This window comes from Typopeltis vanoorti, chromosome 2 (genome assembly GCF_054136105.1).
Source record: "Typopeltis vanoorti isolate ZY-2024b chromosome 2, IOZ_Tvanoo_1.0, whole genome shotgun sequence".
Classification (NCBI taxonomy): Eukaryota; Metazoa; Arthropoda; class Arachnida; order Uropygi; family Thelyphonidae; genus Typopeltis; species Typopeltis vanoorti.
In genome coordinates, this window is record NC_143550.1 from 14,956,069 (window position 1) to 14,972,500 (window position 16,432).

The 16,432-nt window shown below is 35.2% G+C and overlaps 1 protein-coding gene across 1 annotated transcript in view; it reads left to right on the plus strand.

Annotated features, from left to right (window-relative positions):
• Positions 1–16,432, plus strand: part of UQCR-C1 (Ubiquinol-cytochrome c reductase core protein 1) — a 258,580-nt gene that overhangs the window by 17,856 nt on the left and 224,292 nt on the right. The window contains exon 2 of the mRNA XM_090403677.1: positions 3,187–3,405. Within this exon, the coding sequence (XP_090259803.1) occupies positions 3,187–3,405 (219 nt within the window). The remainder of the gene's footprint in view (positions 1–3,186; positions 3,406–16,432) is intronic.

A 16,432-nucleotide genomic window follows, 5' to 3' on the forward strand; every position in this document is an offset into this window, starting at 1 on the left:
TCAAGACTCCAACATTATCAGATCTTATATTTCTGTCTTCTAAGGCACTTTTTACCATATCAATCTACCTATATCTTGGTCTTCCTCTGTGTCGTTTTCCTGCCAGTTTGCCAGAGAATACTTGCTTTGCTAATTTTTCTTCTCCCATTCTGTTTAAGCGACCATACCACCTGAGATAGCTCTGCTAACGCATTACTGGGTGTGACAATCTCAAGTTTTTCCCTAATATCCTCTTTTTTAACATGATATTGCCACTGATGCCATCTGTTCATGCCTCTAATCTTTCTCAGCACACTCATATCTGTGGAGTCTGGTCAATGTGTTTTACTTCTGACCTAGCTTTCAGATCCATAAGTTAAAATTGGTTTGAACACTCTTGTGTGTGTGTGTGTATATATATACACACACACACACACATATACAGCTAATTTAGTATTTTGACTAATTTCTCTCTTATTCCATATAAATTTGTTCAGTTGACTTCCTTCCATACCAGCTTTGTTGATTCTGTTGTCTATTTCCATATTTAATTCATCGTCTTCACTAAAAATCGTGCCTAAGTAGCTGAAATGTTTTACTTGTTCTGTGGATTCTCCATTCACAATGCAGTTGAAAATATTAACTGCATTGTGATATTTGCTGACAATCATACCAAATCTATTACAACAGGTATTCCATTTAGTCAGGGAATCTTGCAGACTTGTAGCAGATTTATTTAAAAGTATAACATCTGCATAAAGTAAAGAGCTGAGATTAACATCGCTAATTTTGATATCAAGTTTAATACCACTTTCCTTCATAACGTGATTCATATAGATAATAAATAACAGAGCGGATAATGTACATCCGTGTGACACCAGATTTAACATAATTCCTTCAATTCTTACTGCTGACCTAAAACCAAATAAAGACTTGTAACGATAGCTGTCTCTTTTGTAACGAAAACGGTTGTGTGCTTATATTGTATTATCTTCTTTATTCTTTATAGCAGTGTGCTTTTGCTTTCGTAACCTTTCTTACTTATTCTGTGTACTATGTTTATCCACCTTTCGTATTTACTAGTTGTATGCCTATGAACACTAGAAAATTTATTTGTTAAGACTGTGCGACCAGTATTTCGATATCCGCATAAGACTCAGTAATACATCCAGTAGGTCTCTCTCTCTTACTAGCATAAATTCCTTCAATAAAGTTTACGTAAACAGTCGTGGTTTTTCAAGTACTTAAGCAGTAAATACAGTCAGTTCCCATAGGGTTATTTACATTAATATTTAGCATAAAATATATAGAGACACACAAGGTTATTTTTGTAACAATCTCATGAGACTTGACCTCTGTAAAAATTGATGTAAAGCACTTTGGTACTTCCAAGCTACATCGAATTTTACAACACCATATAACTGTAGCGTTTTGAATAGCTTCTCTCTCTCTCTTGGCACCTTGTCATATGCCTTTTCCAGATCTACAAAACTTAAATACAGATCGCTGTTATATTTCCATGCTTTCTCGACTATTTGTCATAAAGTGAAAATCTGATCCTAACAGCCTCCATTTGGCCTGTATCCAGCTTGTTCGTCACCAGACTTGCTTTCCACAATCCTTCTCAACCAAGTATACTTGCATATATCTTACCAGGAACACTCAGTATTGAAATACCTCTGTAATTCTCACATTAAGTTTTATTTCCCTTTTTATATATTGGTACTACAAGAACTCTACTCCAGTCATCTGGAATTCATCCCTCTGTCCAGGCCTTCTGAACTATGCAGTAGAGCCACTGTAAGACTTTTATACCTCCATACTTGAGCATTTCTGGTTGAATATCATCTGCTTTTCCAATTTCAGGCTTTTGATGACTTTTTTCTACTTCAAGTATGGATATGTATTCCTGATTGCATGCCTGTTGACTGTTTTTTTTTTGTTTTTTTTTACCACTGTGCTGTCACTGCTTGTTTCGTTTAGCAATTTTTCAAAGTAATTACTCCATACATCAAGAATATTGTTGTTGCCTGAATATAACATTTTATTTATTGCTCAGAAATATCTCACCAGATTTTGTATTTTTGGTTTCAGTCACCCACCTAGGGATTGCTTAATCAAGTTCCCAAAGAAACGAGATGATAAATACCTATTCTTCTGACCTAGAAGGAAGTGCTTTGGCAGAAACTGAAAAAAATACTGCTTGAGAATACATCTATAGAAAAAGTTAATTAGTTTAAATACCCAGTCTAAATACTATCACATTATTCAGTGTGGTAGTATTTTTTTTTTATATATATATATATGCTCCCACCCTCAAAACGTTTTTTTGTAAATTTATAGTATATTTGTACTGTGGGTTATCTAAGGATTTTTTTCTTATTTTATTAATTTTTATATATCTTTCAATTTGTTTACATAGTCTGGAAACTCTGTTCTAGAGACAAACGTGAAACTTTTTCAAGTACTTCACGCCTCAATAAGTGGAGTGATGGTCTTGCACTTTGTGATCTTCATCTGTCACCTGAAGACAATTGCAAATATGCATGCCTATTGCAGGATTCAAACCTGCATCCTGTTGATTGGAGAGTGGATACACTAAGTACTTGGTCATCAAAACATGCTATGGACGTTTCTCATGTTTTCAGATGAAAAAAAAAACCCTGCATTTTGATGCAGTGTTTGCCAACTACCAGTACTTTTTTTTTCTTTTTTACTCTGAACACGAAAATTTCACACATTCCAACTCTCAGTTAAAAAAAAAAAAAAAAAAATTTATGACAAAACATAATGGCATGAAGTAAATAAAACTGATAATTAAACTCCTTTTCTTAATTTTTTACTCATCAACTAAAAATTGTCATCCTTGATGGATGAGCAGACAAGCATATTTTTCAAGCCCCTGTGTATAGGTACATGTTTTTTAACAATGCAATTTGTTTTTAAATTATTCTTAGAGCAAGTAAAACACCCAGGTAAAAGGACGTATTTCTATTACTGATTTGCGATTCTTTTAATAAGATCTTATCTGTAATAGTGCCTTTGATTGGTCTCTTAGAAAGTAGCATTCCTTGGAAGAACAGTAATATTCTTTGTGTTACATTATGCATACAAATCGTTTATCATCAAATAGACTTGCAGCATTTTTGCCTAATAATTAACATTGGAACTAATAGCTTAATTTTTTTTCCCTCCCCTCTCCTATAGGCTATACCAAATCATTCACTCACAAGTGTCAGCTATGCTCAGACTCTTCTCAATGTACCAGAAACTAAAATAACCACTTTAAATAACGGTTTAAGAGTAGCAACGGAGAATTCTGGAATACCAACTTGTACAGTTGGTTTATGGATTGATGCTGGTAGCAGATATGAAAATGATAAAAACAATGGAGTTGCTCACTTTCTGGAACATATGGCCTTCAAGGTAAGGATGCCAGTTTGAATTAGAATTATAAAAAATTAGAATAGAAGTTAAACTTCAGTTTTCTGTAAAAAAACAGTTACCTGCCGTACTGACCATAAAAAGAGCTTATAAAGTAAAGGTGCCAAGAAATTATATTCTTGGTTTAATCCTTTATCCAAGTGTAAGCAAACAAAGTTTGCATGTGAAGTAATTCTAAGCCAACCAAAACAGGCTCAGTTTTGTTTGGCTTAAACCAAAACCATCTTCAGTTTCCAGGTATATATAAAATCATATGTGACTGTGGGAAGCCATATTATGACCAAACTGAGAAGTCCATCCTCCTGCGTCTCAAAGAACGTTAGAGAGAGAGACATCACTTATAGTAGAACCAGAGCAAGTGCCCTCTCAAGCCATGTCCTGTTCTCAATGAACACGAATAATGAAGGCCACCAACACAAAATAGACTGGAATACAATATCAAACATTCATATATGCCACGATGAAGTAGAACGCTGCATAGTTGAATCCAAAGAAATTATCCTAGACTCTTCTCACATCAACAGTAACCTTAGTTATAGTTTGGCAGACTTGCATAGCTCTGCTATCAGATACTGGCTCACTCATAAAGTCACACACTTACATATGTCTAACAATAGAACTTTAGCCCAGACTGTAGCTTCAGTTCAAACTTAATTCCAGTTCATAGTCTGTTATTGTAGTGGTACAATGTTTCTTTATGGTGTTTTTTATGTTTGCTTTTAATGTTCTCATGCCTGAAGAAGTCGGCATTCCGACGAAACGTGTTGTGCGTTAAATTAAATTAATTTGTTTTTCTAATTCTCGGAATTCAGTCGGTAAATAATATGAACACGTATATATATGTATGTATATATATATATATATATATATATATATATATATATAATATATATATATATATATATAGATAGATAGATAGATATACTTACACTATATTATGCTGTATAATTACAATAGTTTCCTCAGTTATCCAGCTGCAGTGAGACAATTTGTTGGTCAGATAATTGAAGAAATGACGGTGCTATACCAGAAGTCAGTTGACACTAACCCATTTGTGGGTCAGTTAATTGAGACTACACTTATTACAAAATCTTATATACTACAAGGATATACAACATGGTCAACAGATGAAGTTAGTCCATTAATATTATTACTCAGCTCTTGGTGGGGGGGGGGGGGAGATTTATTTCTATAGTCAAACAATCAAAGGTCCATTATGTGTACATGCATGTGTGTGGCACACACAGATTTGTTTGCTCACATACTTTCAAATGTTCATAGCCTTGACATTCTATGTGATTATTTAACTTAACATCTGTGCTAAACAATCACATTGCTGTTACATTTGTGTGTAAACTTTTCTCATATAAAACTGAACCCAGGCAACTTAAATCTATGCATACAATATCAGAATGTCATCTTTACTGTACTTTTTGAATTAGTTTATCATCTAATGTAGAAAAGGCCATCAGAAATTTAAAATGCGGAAAGCAGCTAGATCAAATATTTCACTGATACTAAACTTAACATTTCACATTTTTGGAATTTTTTCATTAATGCTCTGTGCAAAAAAAAACCAACTTTTTCTGCTTGGAGGGGGGGGGGGTTCTGTCAGTTGATAATGTCTTTATATACACCTTAAAATATATATTGGGAAACTGTTGTTTTAGAAAGAAACATACTGATAAGGTTATTCTTCATTTATATAAAATTTATATAAAATTTTAATGGATTTATATAAAAGTATAAGCAAAGATGTTCTGGTCAAATGTGATCTCTATAGTATTGGTACATATAGAGAACTTACTAACTTTGAAAAGAAAAAAAAGGTGTCATAGGATGCTATATCAGTGATAATGATATGGCATCCTATCTATTCATGATAATGGTAGACTGCATTCCCCCAAATCAACTTATAGTTGATTTGGGGGAATGTTCTGGTTAGCAGTAGGATGTCATACAATGAGCTACAGTCTATCACTGTCAAACATTAATCACAGTAATCATCTCAAAGTACGCGACCATGAAAGAACATTGACTGATCCATAGAGCATAGTTTGTAATATGGAGTAATCATTCACACAACATCTTTTTTTTTTTTCAGTCTAATGGACAAGTGTGTTGTGCATGTTTGAGGATAATTCCCACCAGACATTAAATGTGTGTCTGGTAGGAATTATAATGGCTTGGATTTGTTTTTCATGGTATGGATTTGGACTTTTATAATGACTGGAAGATAAATATTGGTGGATATGTTATGTCTGGATAATGCTTGTTACATTGTATCTGATCTCTAGAATAGGTCCATGTAATAGTTCAACTATGCCATACTACAGGTATGGCATAGTTGCCATACTACAGGTACTGTAAACGACATGGTGAGGAAAATAACATGGTCTCTACATACCTGATTTGCACTTAATAGCAGTTTAGAACAAACTGGATCAGTTAATTGAGAACTTGTTATTACACACATGTGCATAACAACAGCACAGGGACTGGCAGTCATGGTGAAGGAAAAATAATCAGAAATATTTAACTCATTATTGCAAAGTGTTGGAGTTTTCCTAAAAGGATGAAGAGTGATCAGAGCTAAAGGAAGCTTAGATATCATTGAGGTATATGTATTTCAGGTTTCTCTGATGTGTAGTGCTATTCAAGCACTTATATATATTATTTTTATTATATTATTAACTCTGCACATTGTTGTTCTGGCTAAGAAGAAAGAAGAACCTATTATATATTTTTTAATATTTCTTTTAACAAGCTAGAGGTAGTAGTTTGAAATACTACTTGGCTGGAGAAATGTATAAGGAAGAGTGTTCCAGAGGACAGAGGGAATGAGGATGCAGTGCTGGTTTGGTAATTTTTAGAGACTGGAATTGAATCTTGATGTAGCAGAAGCTTCACTTATTTTTATGGACTTCACTTATTTTTATTTTTATATTTTAAGGAAAGTTAAGGAATGTAGGAAACCATTTCAGAAGAGCAGTGGATATGAATATACTTAAAGGAAAGGCAAAAACATTGTCTGTGAGAATGTTTGTCTACATATATGGATACTAGTTCCTTAAATTGCCTAAGAGTTTGGCAAAATCACTTCCCCCTTTCTTTACCAGGTTAAATCCTCCATAACCAGCTTTGAAGTGTATTTATTTCCTGGTGTATTATGAAAAGAGACTTTTGATTTGATTGCATCTCACTTCATCCTTCTACCTGTTTGAGTTATTCAAATTTACTGTTAATGCTGTTTATTTATGTGAAAAGGAAAAATACAAACAACTAGATGGAACTGTAATGGTTTCCACCTTCTTTCCCTCAAAACAGTTACATTAAAACCTCTGGTCCTGACTTTGCTAAGTAATGTGATTGCCATTTGGTCTTATGGATCAGACAGATGAGATTTTTTTAAGCATTTAAATAGCAGGCACTTAAAAATACATTCCACTGTAGAAAAAGAATCAAATAACTATCTTAAAATAGTCGCACATCTCTTTCAAGTGGTTCACTGTCATTTTCCGTTCATAGAATGCCAGGAAGGTACTTCCCTGGAAGGTACTTTAAACAGTCACATTACCCCTTCCCCTCCCCCAGCAGTGTTTAAAACACTTCCACATAGGGCCAAGAGCAGCTTGCTTCTAATGATACAACTCTTACCGCATGATTACACTATTTTTTTTAGCCAGTGGCTGCAATATCTGTGAAATTGATAAAGTATTGGATTTTCCTCCAATATCCCTCTCCTCCTTCTGACATATCCTATCAAAGCAAAACTCTTCCAGTCTTTTATATCTTAGTGCCTTTAAAAAGATAGTCAAAATGCAGTCTTCTCACTGCTTCTTAACTACACATCAAAGTGGCAACCTTATTCGTTTTCCTAAGTATAAACATCATCATTTGGCATATCTAGTAGCATTATTACTTATTTACACGAAAACACAAGGCATGAACAATATTTATTTAGTTAGAAGGCCAGATATTTCGGTCTGAAACTTACGGACCATCTTCGGTGTATTGATTTGAAACAGAAAGAGCAACGAGGGTGATCTGAAAAGTTCTTAGCCTAACAATGAAAAAACAAATTTATAATTTCAAAATTATTTTTATTTTTCAACATAATCTCCCTTAAGACTAATACTTTTCTTTTAGGTTTACAGGTGATCCGAATACCTTTCCAAATTAGAAACTAGCACTGTTCTGAACAATAAGAAAACCATACATAATAACCTTACAAATACAGAACTAGCAGCAATAAAATCATTGAAAGCCAACCAAGACATCATTATAACGAAATCGGATAAAGGCAATGCCACTGTCGTCCTTGACAGGTCAACATCCATCCATCAGATGAATCAGCTAGTATCTGATAATAGCACCTATCAACTGGCAAACTATAACCCAACAAACAGGATAATGAATAAAACAGAGAAACTACTTAAGTCCGTCACTTCATGGCCATCAGACACGGTTAAAAAACTTATACCCCACTATGCCCACTCTCCCAGAAAGTACTGAAAGTACACAAACAAAATGTGCCGCTTCGACCTATTGTGGAAGGAGTAGATAGCCCTAATTACCACTTAGCCAAGAAATTAGCGTCAACACTTAAAGTTTTGGTAGGTCATTCCCCCTCCTACATAAAGAACACACAACACTTTATAAACAAAATTAAAAACATAGCACTCAACAAAGATGATTTATTAGTCAGTTTCAAAGTTTCTGCCCTTTTCACAAATGTACCAATCAATGACACGATTCTTCTACTATACAAATTTCTGCCTGACATTACGGCCCTCTTTGCCCATGTACTAAGGTCCAGTTACTTCGTGTGACAAAATAAATTTTACCTACGAAAAGAAGGTACAGCCATGAGCTCACCACTATCCCCCCCCCCCAATCGTTAACTTCTATATGGAAACTTTTGAACAAAGTGCTCTTTATTCCGCCACTCTAAAACTTGCAGTGTGGCTTAGATACGTTGACGATGTGTTTGTTATTTGGCCGCATGGGTGACCAACGCTAAACACATTCCTTAGCCACCTGAACAAACAACATGAACGCATACAATTTATCATCGAAATTGAAAATCAGAATTCGCTCCCATTCCTGGATACACTGGTCACACGTCTTCCTTCAGGCAGTCTATCCTTCACAGTCTACTGCAAACCGACACACACTGGCCAATACATACATGCTAATGTATGTATTGGCCCATATATCACAAAAATATGGGCCAATATCACAAAATCACAAAAATATGGAGTCATTAACACTCTTAAAAACAGAGTTATGACAATTTGCTCTAACCAGCAAGCTTTGAAACAGTAACTAAAAATCATCAGCGACACATTAATAAATAATGGCTATAACAAAAATACTATCAATAAAATACTTCATAAAACATCAAAAAAAGGAATCTACACTACAGTAAAACAATAGCCATCCTATACATTAAAGGATTATCAGAAAAAATCAACAGAATCTTACCCCATTGTAACCTGAATGCCAGATTTAAACCACCTACTAAACTTAAAAACATATTCAACTCCTCCAAGAATTCTCTCCTTCCATTAGCACATCCTGGAGTTTATTGCATCCACTGCACCTGTAACTTACCGTACATTGGTAAAACAGGACGTACAATCCCTATACGTAAGAAAGAACACATAAGACACATTAAATATAACCATTTTGGTGAAGCAGGCCTCTCAGATCATGCTCTCAACACCTTACACCAAATAACTGTAAAAGTACCAACTCCTTACACCATACTAAAACTTGGTATGAAAGAAAATTTAAGGAAGCCTGCAAAATTCTGATAAACCACCCAAATATCAACAATAATGCTGGCATGAAAATTCCAAGAATCTGGACGGTACACATTCAGCCCACCTAACACGTAGCATCCATCATACGTCAGGAATCTAGGCAACCTTCAGCCAGTATTGGAAACCATTCCATACCAACTGGTTGGAATGTATATGTATGATCATGGTGTTAATATATATATATATATATATATACATACATACATAGACTTGTTATTGCTCCTAATGTAATTTTACATAATATTAATAATAGGACTCTAGCATTGATGTGTATTTTTATTTTTCATTTATTTTTTTATTTTTATTTTTTTTGCCAGAGGTCAGGCCAACAATTGTAATGGTTGATCAGTAACTTTAACAAACCATGTTTGTAGATTGTTGTGTAGCTTGTTTTCTGTATATAGTGCATATGCTCCAGAAGATGACTTTGATATAAAGGTCGAAATGTTGAAAGTGGATCTTAGTTTATATTAAACTAAAGTTTTACTCAAACACAGTAGTTGTCTCCATAATTTTCCAAAATGTATTAAGACTAATACGTTTATTCCAGCAATGCTCCAGCGGCATCATCCCGTTCCTGTAGTAGTTCTCAGTAAGATCTGCAAAATACCCTTCTACAGCTGCAATCACATCTTGATTCGAAGAAAAACGCTGACCAGCGAGGAAGTGTTTTAGCTTGGGAAGAGATAGAAGTCAGAGGGAGCCAAATTTGGGGAATAGGGTGGATGTTCCAACAATTCATAGTGCAGATCCCTTAATTTTCCCATTGCCAAAACACCTTTGTGGGTAGGTGCATTGTCCTGATAAAAGATGATTTTTTTGTTCTGCAAACTGAGTCTTTTCTCACGAATTTTTTTGTCTAGTTTGGTTAAAAAGTTGGAATAATATTCCCCGGTTATTGTTTTACCCTTTTCAATATAATTAATAAACAAAATGGGCAGGTGCATTGTCCTGATGAAAGATTTTTTTTTTTCTTTAGCATCCCAAAACACCGATGCCATGACCTTTCCTGCTGATGGAACCGACTTTGTCTTTTTTGGTGCTGAACAACCTGCTTCTGTCCACTGTTTTGACTGTTGTTTGGATTCTGGTGGGTAATGATGAATCCAAGTCTCATCCATAGTAATAAATCGATGCACAAAATCAGTTTGATTCTTGTTAAAACGCTCCAAGCACTGTTCATAGATTTTCATGCGAGTGCATTTTTGATCTGCTGGGAGCAAGCGTGGCACCCATCTTGCACAAAGCTTTTTCATATTCTATTCTTCATGCGAAATATATCTTGCACGTTGTTTTGAAATGCCTATACCCTCAGCAATTTCATGCACTTTGATTCGCTGGTAATCCAATAGCATATCATGCATTTGATCAATGATTTCTGGTGTTGTTACACTTTTTAGATGTCCTTCACATGAATCATCTTCAAGGCTGTACAGCCATGTTTAAACTCTGCAGCCCATTTCTTAATTGTTGAAAACAAAGGAAAAGAGTGCCAATAAATTTTTATGTACTTCAAATGAATTTCTTTTGGCATTAAACCTTCTTTCATAAACAATTTTATAACAGCACGATACTGAATTTTATCCATTTCAAGGGATACAGACAACACTTTTGCTTCAGAGAGCTGTATAAAACAAAGTACTTGATAGAATGACTTGCAATTTCACATTTATGCTTATGAAATGTACCAACTTAGAAAAAAAAAAAATATTGCTGATAGTGTTGCCGTCTGTGGTTAAGGCTGAGAACTTTTCAAACCATCCTTATATTTAGAGCAGCCTAATGTTATACTCGTAACTGAGGAAAAGGTTAATCATAACAGTAAAAATAATAATAATAATAAAATAAAAAATGAATGATGTGTTATTCTAATCAGACTTTCTCATATTTTCGATAAAGATAGGAAGTCATTCTGATTCAAGTTTGGGTAGTGAAACAAGGCTTCAGTACTCTCTTTAAACAAACGCTCAAATTTGTACCGAAAAAGATGTAGTAGACGTGTTTCAGACCAAAGAATATCGTGGTCTGTGTATTCCATGTTGAGCTAGGCCAGATTTATCAGATTTCCTCTGGCAAATATACAACTGACATTCTTGTATTTGCTTTTCTTTTGAGCATCCAGTTTGTCCGGTAGATGGCAGTCACAAGGATCTTGTATACACCAGGGAGAGAAAAACTTTGCAAATCTGAAGGAAACTATAAAATTTACTGATCAATCAAACATGCGCTTACAAGTAATATGGATCTTTTTGCTGAGCTCTGGAATTTTATCTCTTCAACTATAGACCCACAACTTTCCAACATAGTTCTTAATGTGGCTAAATGCTCTCTACAACATTCATTTAATAAGCATAACCAACATCTAAATCTTAAATTCATTGGCCTTGTTGCTAAGCAAATCGCTCCTCCTTTGGTTCCAAATAATTGAATAGTTAACATCCCATAATGCCCATTAACTGAAAGTGTAACATTTATTTTTTCAAAATGACATGATTTCGCCTTAGTGCCTAAAAAGATACTCTACTTAGATTTCCTTTTTAGCATCAAATGAAATTTATGTACTCTTTCCGGTGAAGATGCTAATAATATCTGCTTGGAAGTTTCATCCATCCTACTTAAATCCAAGCTTCCTTCATCTAAGATCTCGTCTGCCAAAATGAAAGCTTTACATTCCCTGAGACATTACAGTCACCTTATTATCACCAAAGCAGACAAGAGAAAAACTACAGTAGTCATTCTGTAGGATTTGGCAAATTACAAAACGAAAATTTCTCTTTTACTATGAGATCATTTGATGCACCATGAATTGGATCATAATCCCACCAGCAGGTAACTTAGAAATTAAACTCCTTTCTAGATGAAGTTAAAGTCTAGATGCAGACACCTCAGAAAAGCTAAAAACTTATTTTGCAAGAACACCTAGGTTCTGTGGTTTACCAAAGATCCATAAGAAAGACGCTCCACTCCATCCAGTTGTAGACTATAGATTCTCTTACTTATTGCATAGCCAAATTTTTATAAAAAACTTACTGAAATCTCGTGATTATAAAAAAAAAATTCTTTGGATTTCCTAGACAAATTGAAAAATATTTCTATACAATTCATTGATCTTATGGTGAGCTTTGATATAGAATACCTATTTACCAGTGTACCTCTTAAGGAGACATCGCAGTTACTTTCTGAATCATTTCCACGAGATACAGTAAAACTGTTCGACTTTGTATTGCATTCTGGATACTTTGTCAAAACAAGTTCTACAGTCAAGTGGAAGGAACTGCCATGGGAAGTCTACTCTCCCCTGCTCTAGCCAACTTTTATTAAGAGCATCTAGAAGACATCCTTTTCTCATCCATACACTCAACCTTCCTCTTCGTTTGGTATATTGATGACATTTTTGTTGTGCGGTCTTATAAAGAAATAAGAAACTTTACAAATGTTTTTAGCTACCATAATTACTCTGCATCCACATATAAAAATCACTGTAGAAATTGAAAGAGACAAATTATCTAGACATTCTTCTCATCCACTCACCATCAGGTGATTTATCTACATCAGTGTATCCGAAAGCCCACTTTCACTGGACGCTATGTTCTTCCACAATTTGCACACTATCCTTTTCTGAAGACAGGAATTATAAAATCTTTATTTCGACGTGCTAACAATATTTATTCAATTCCTCATCGATTACAGGAAGAAATCTTAAATATCAAAAGATATATGAAATTAAATGGCTTCTCAGAAAGGACTACACAACATCTGTTTGACTCCTACAAACCTAACCTAAACAACAAGGAAACAGTACTTAAAGTTCTGCAATCCCATGCATTTCAGGTGTTTCAGAACTGATTTCCAGAATTCAGAAGAAATACAATTTAGTGGCTACTTTTATACCAATCAATAAACTATCAACTTGTTTTCCCCCTCTTCAAAAGATAAATGCTCAACAATGTCTCTCCCTGGTGTGTATACCAAGTTCCTTATGACTGCCATCTATTCTATTTCGAACAAACTGGATACTCAATAGAAAAAATACCATATTTACTCGAATATTACTCACCCTCGCGTATATCTTGCACCACTGATTTTACTTTATGAAAAAAGAAATTAAAAAATTTCGCATATACCTCACACGTGAAAAAAGTTTAAAACTTTAAGAAATAGATAGTGAATGTTGTTATGGCAGTTTCAGATATTTTGGAATTCGGTTGAAGAGAATTAGCATTTCAACTCAACAATCGTCGGTTTGCCTTTGTCGTTGAGTTGCATGATTTTTTGTTAATACCGCACCAATCATATGCACATTGTCATAGTTGCATTGTCTCTACCAGCCTACCATTGCTGTCTGTTTTGTGCACCGCTTTCACTTCTCATTATTCATTCATGAAGGATTGTTCATAACTTATCTCAAATATTGTAAATTAGTGGTAATTGTTGCTTGAAATATGCAGAAACAGGAAGAAATCTTAGAAATCTGTAAGCAAACGAAGTTTGCACCTGAAGTATCTTCAGGACTAGGGCAACTTCTTCAGGTGCAAACTTTGTTTGCTTACATTTGGATAAAGGATTAAACTAAATTTATTATAGTCTAACCAAGTGGAAAATAAACTTCCAACATCTTTCTCTAAATCCAGAGTAAGTTAATAATAAGGTGGTACACCTTTTATCAACTCGTATAGGTAAATATGACCTCTCCATTGCTTCTACCTTAGTATCACCCCTTCTGAGTCTGGCTCCCACTGACGAGACCTCAATAAATGTCGAAACCGGTCTGGATAGTGGCCCTTCCCTTGATGCATAGCATTATACATGTCCACAATGAGATGTGCTTTGCATTATGGGAGATACTGAAACAAGGAGTGATGGAAGCTTGGTCCACCTTTACTACGAGTTGCCTTCAGGCACAAACTTTGTTTGCTTACACTTGGATAAAGGATTAAACTAAATTTATTATAGTCTAACCAAGTGGAAAATAAACTTCCAATATGTTTAAAGAGAGTGCTGAAGCCTTGCTTACTGCCCTAGCTTGAATCGGAATGACTGGCTATCTTTATCAAAATTATGGAAATGTCTGATTAGAATAACACATCATTAATTTTTTATTTTATTATTTTTTTTACTGTTATGATTAACCTTTTCTTCAGTTACGAGTATAACATTACGCTGCTGTAAATATAACATCACATGGCTCTTTCTGTTTCAACTCAATCCATTTTTTGCATTCTACCTTGTAATCAATAGCTACCGCCACCGAAGATGGTCTGTAAGTTTCAGACCAAAATATCTGGCCTTCTAATTAAATAAATATTATTACATTACCTTGTGTTTTCAAATAAATAATTAATATAACTATAGCACAAGTTTCTTTAAAAGAATGAATATCTGTGAGCAGGTAAAATTCCTTGTACTTGCAGTCTGGCTTTCTCTGGACAGACAGAACATTTAATGTCTGCTTTGAAGAACACATGAAACACTGGCATGACCATGTGTTTTCATGGAAGGAAGCTGTGGTACTCTGTTAGAGCCATTACATGTCTGAAAGAGTATTTTTGGAGTCAGCATCAGCAAGGGAAGTTCTGCTAGACCAAAATTTGTGAGATGCATTTTAAGACTATCGTTATCCAAGTAGTCCTAGGCTTCTTTATATTCTGCCACATCAGAATATGATGTTTATTCTCGTAGACAGGCTTATACGTTGGTTATGCATTACTAAATCACTTAAGGAATTGACAACGTAGATACGAATATAAATTAAATTACACTTTAATAAATATTTCTGATATTTCGGCAACATCACGTTGCCATCTTCAAAAGGAACTTATAAAAAAAAAAGCACGTGCACGTAGGCACTACAACACAGTAACTGAGAATGAAGTGATGAAGCTATTGTTCTCCTAAAAGTCCTGATGGTGCCCTCTTGCAGGCTAAGTAGGTGTTCTTGGCCTCCCAAATTTGGGGCATTCTCATACAACCAAACTTGTTGAGGTTTGGAGAGTTTCTTAGGGCTGAGGCTGATTCCATAAATAGTCTTTCAAATTTGTATTTGCTATGGTGTATTACTGTAGCTTTCTTCCACTGTATTCTGTGGCATGTATCCAGAGCATGATCTGCAAGATCAGAATGGCTGTACTTGTGAAAACGGATGTAGTTCTTGTGTTCCGAAATTCTGATATTCGCTGTCCTGCCTGTTTGGTCAAAGCAAGACAGTTTACAGCTGCAAGGGACCTGGTATACACCAAGTAGGTCTTGGGGAAGTGGTTGGTCTTTAGTGGAGTGGATAAGGGATGGCAATTTTCTGTATGGTCTGTAACAGGAGGTCAAGTCATGTTTTTTTAAGATTCTGGTAATCTTCTCCGAGGTACCTCGGATGTAGAGAATGGTGATGGATTTAGAATATTCCTTGTTGTGGAGGGGGGGGGTGGTTTGTAGGTTTCAATATTTTTTGGATTTTTTTGGGGGTAGCCATTGGCTGCGAAAGTGTTGAGGATGTGATTTAGTTCAGTGTTTATGGCCATGTTGTTAGAACTGATTAGTTTAGCCCTGTTCTATAGTGTTTTCACCACTCCATATTGTTGTGTGTGTGTGTGGGGGGGGGATTGTTGCTGAATGTACCTCCTGTATGGGTGGGTTTTCTATAAACTGAGAAAACCAAGGTTCCATCAGGCTGGTGGGTGACTAGTATGTCTAGGAAAGGGAGGCTGTTGTTTTCCTGTTTTTCCAGGGTGAACTTGATTCTGGGGTGTTAGTCGTTTAAGTGTGTTAAGAAGGAGAGGAGTGTATCAGAGCCATGTGGCCAAATAGCGAACACATCATCAACGTAGTGAAGCCATATGGTTGGTCTTTGTGGGGCAGAGGCTAATGCTTTTTCTTCAAAGGTCTCCATAAAGAAATTGGCCAAGGGTGGGGCGAGTGGTGAACCCATGGCTGTCCCCCTCTATTTGTTTGTAGAATTTTCCCTGCCAAACAAAATAGCATGAATTCATTGTGAACTGAAATAGGGCTGAGATATCGAGAGAAAATTTAGCTTGGATTAGCTCTAAAGTTTCCTTGAGTGGGACATTTGTGAATATGGAGGAGACGTTAAAGTTGACCATTATGTCAGTATGTTGGAGTATAAGGTTTTCTATGCTGGCTTTGAAGTGGGCTGAGTTTTTTGTGTGTGATGGTGTGTTGCCAGTATAGTG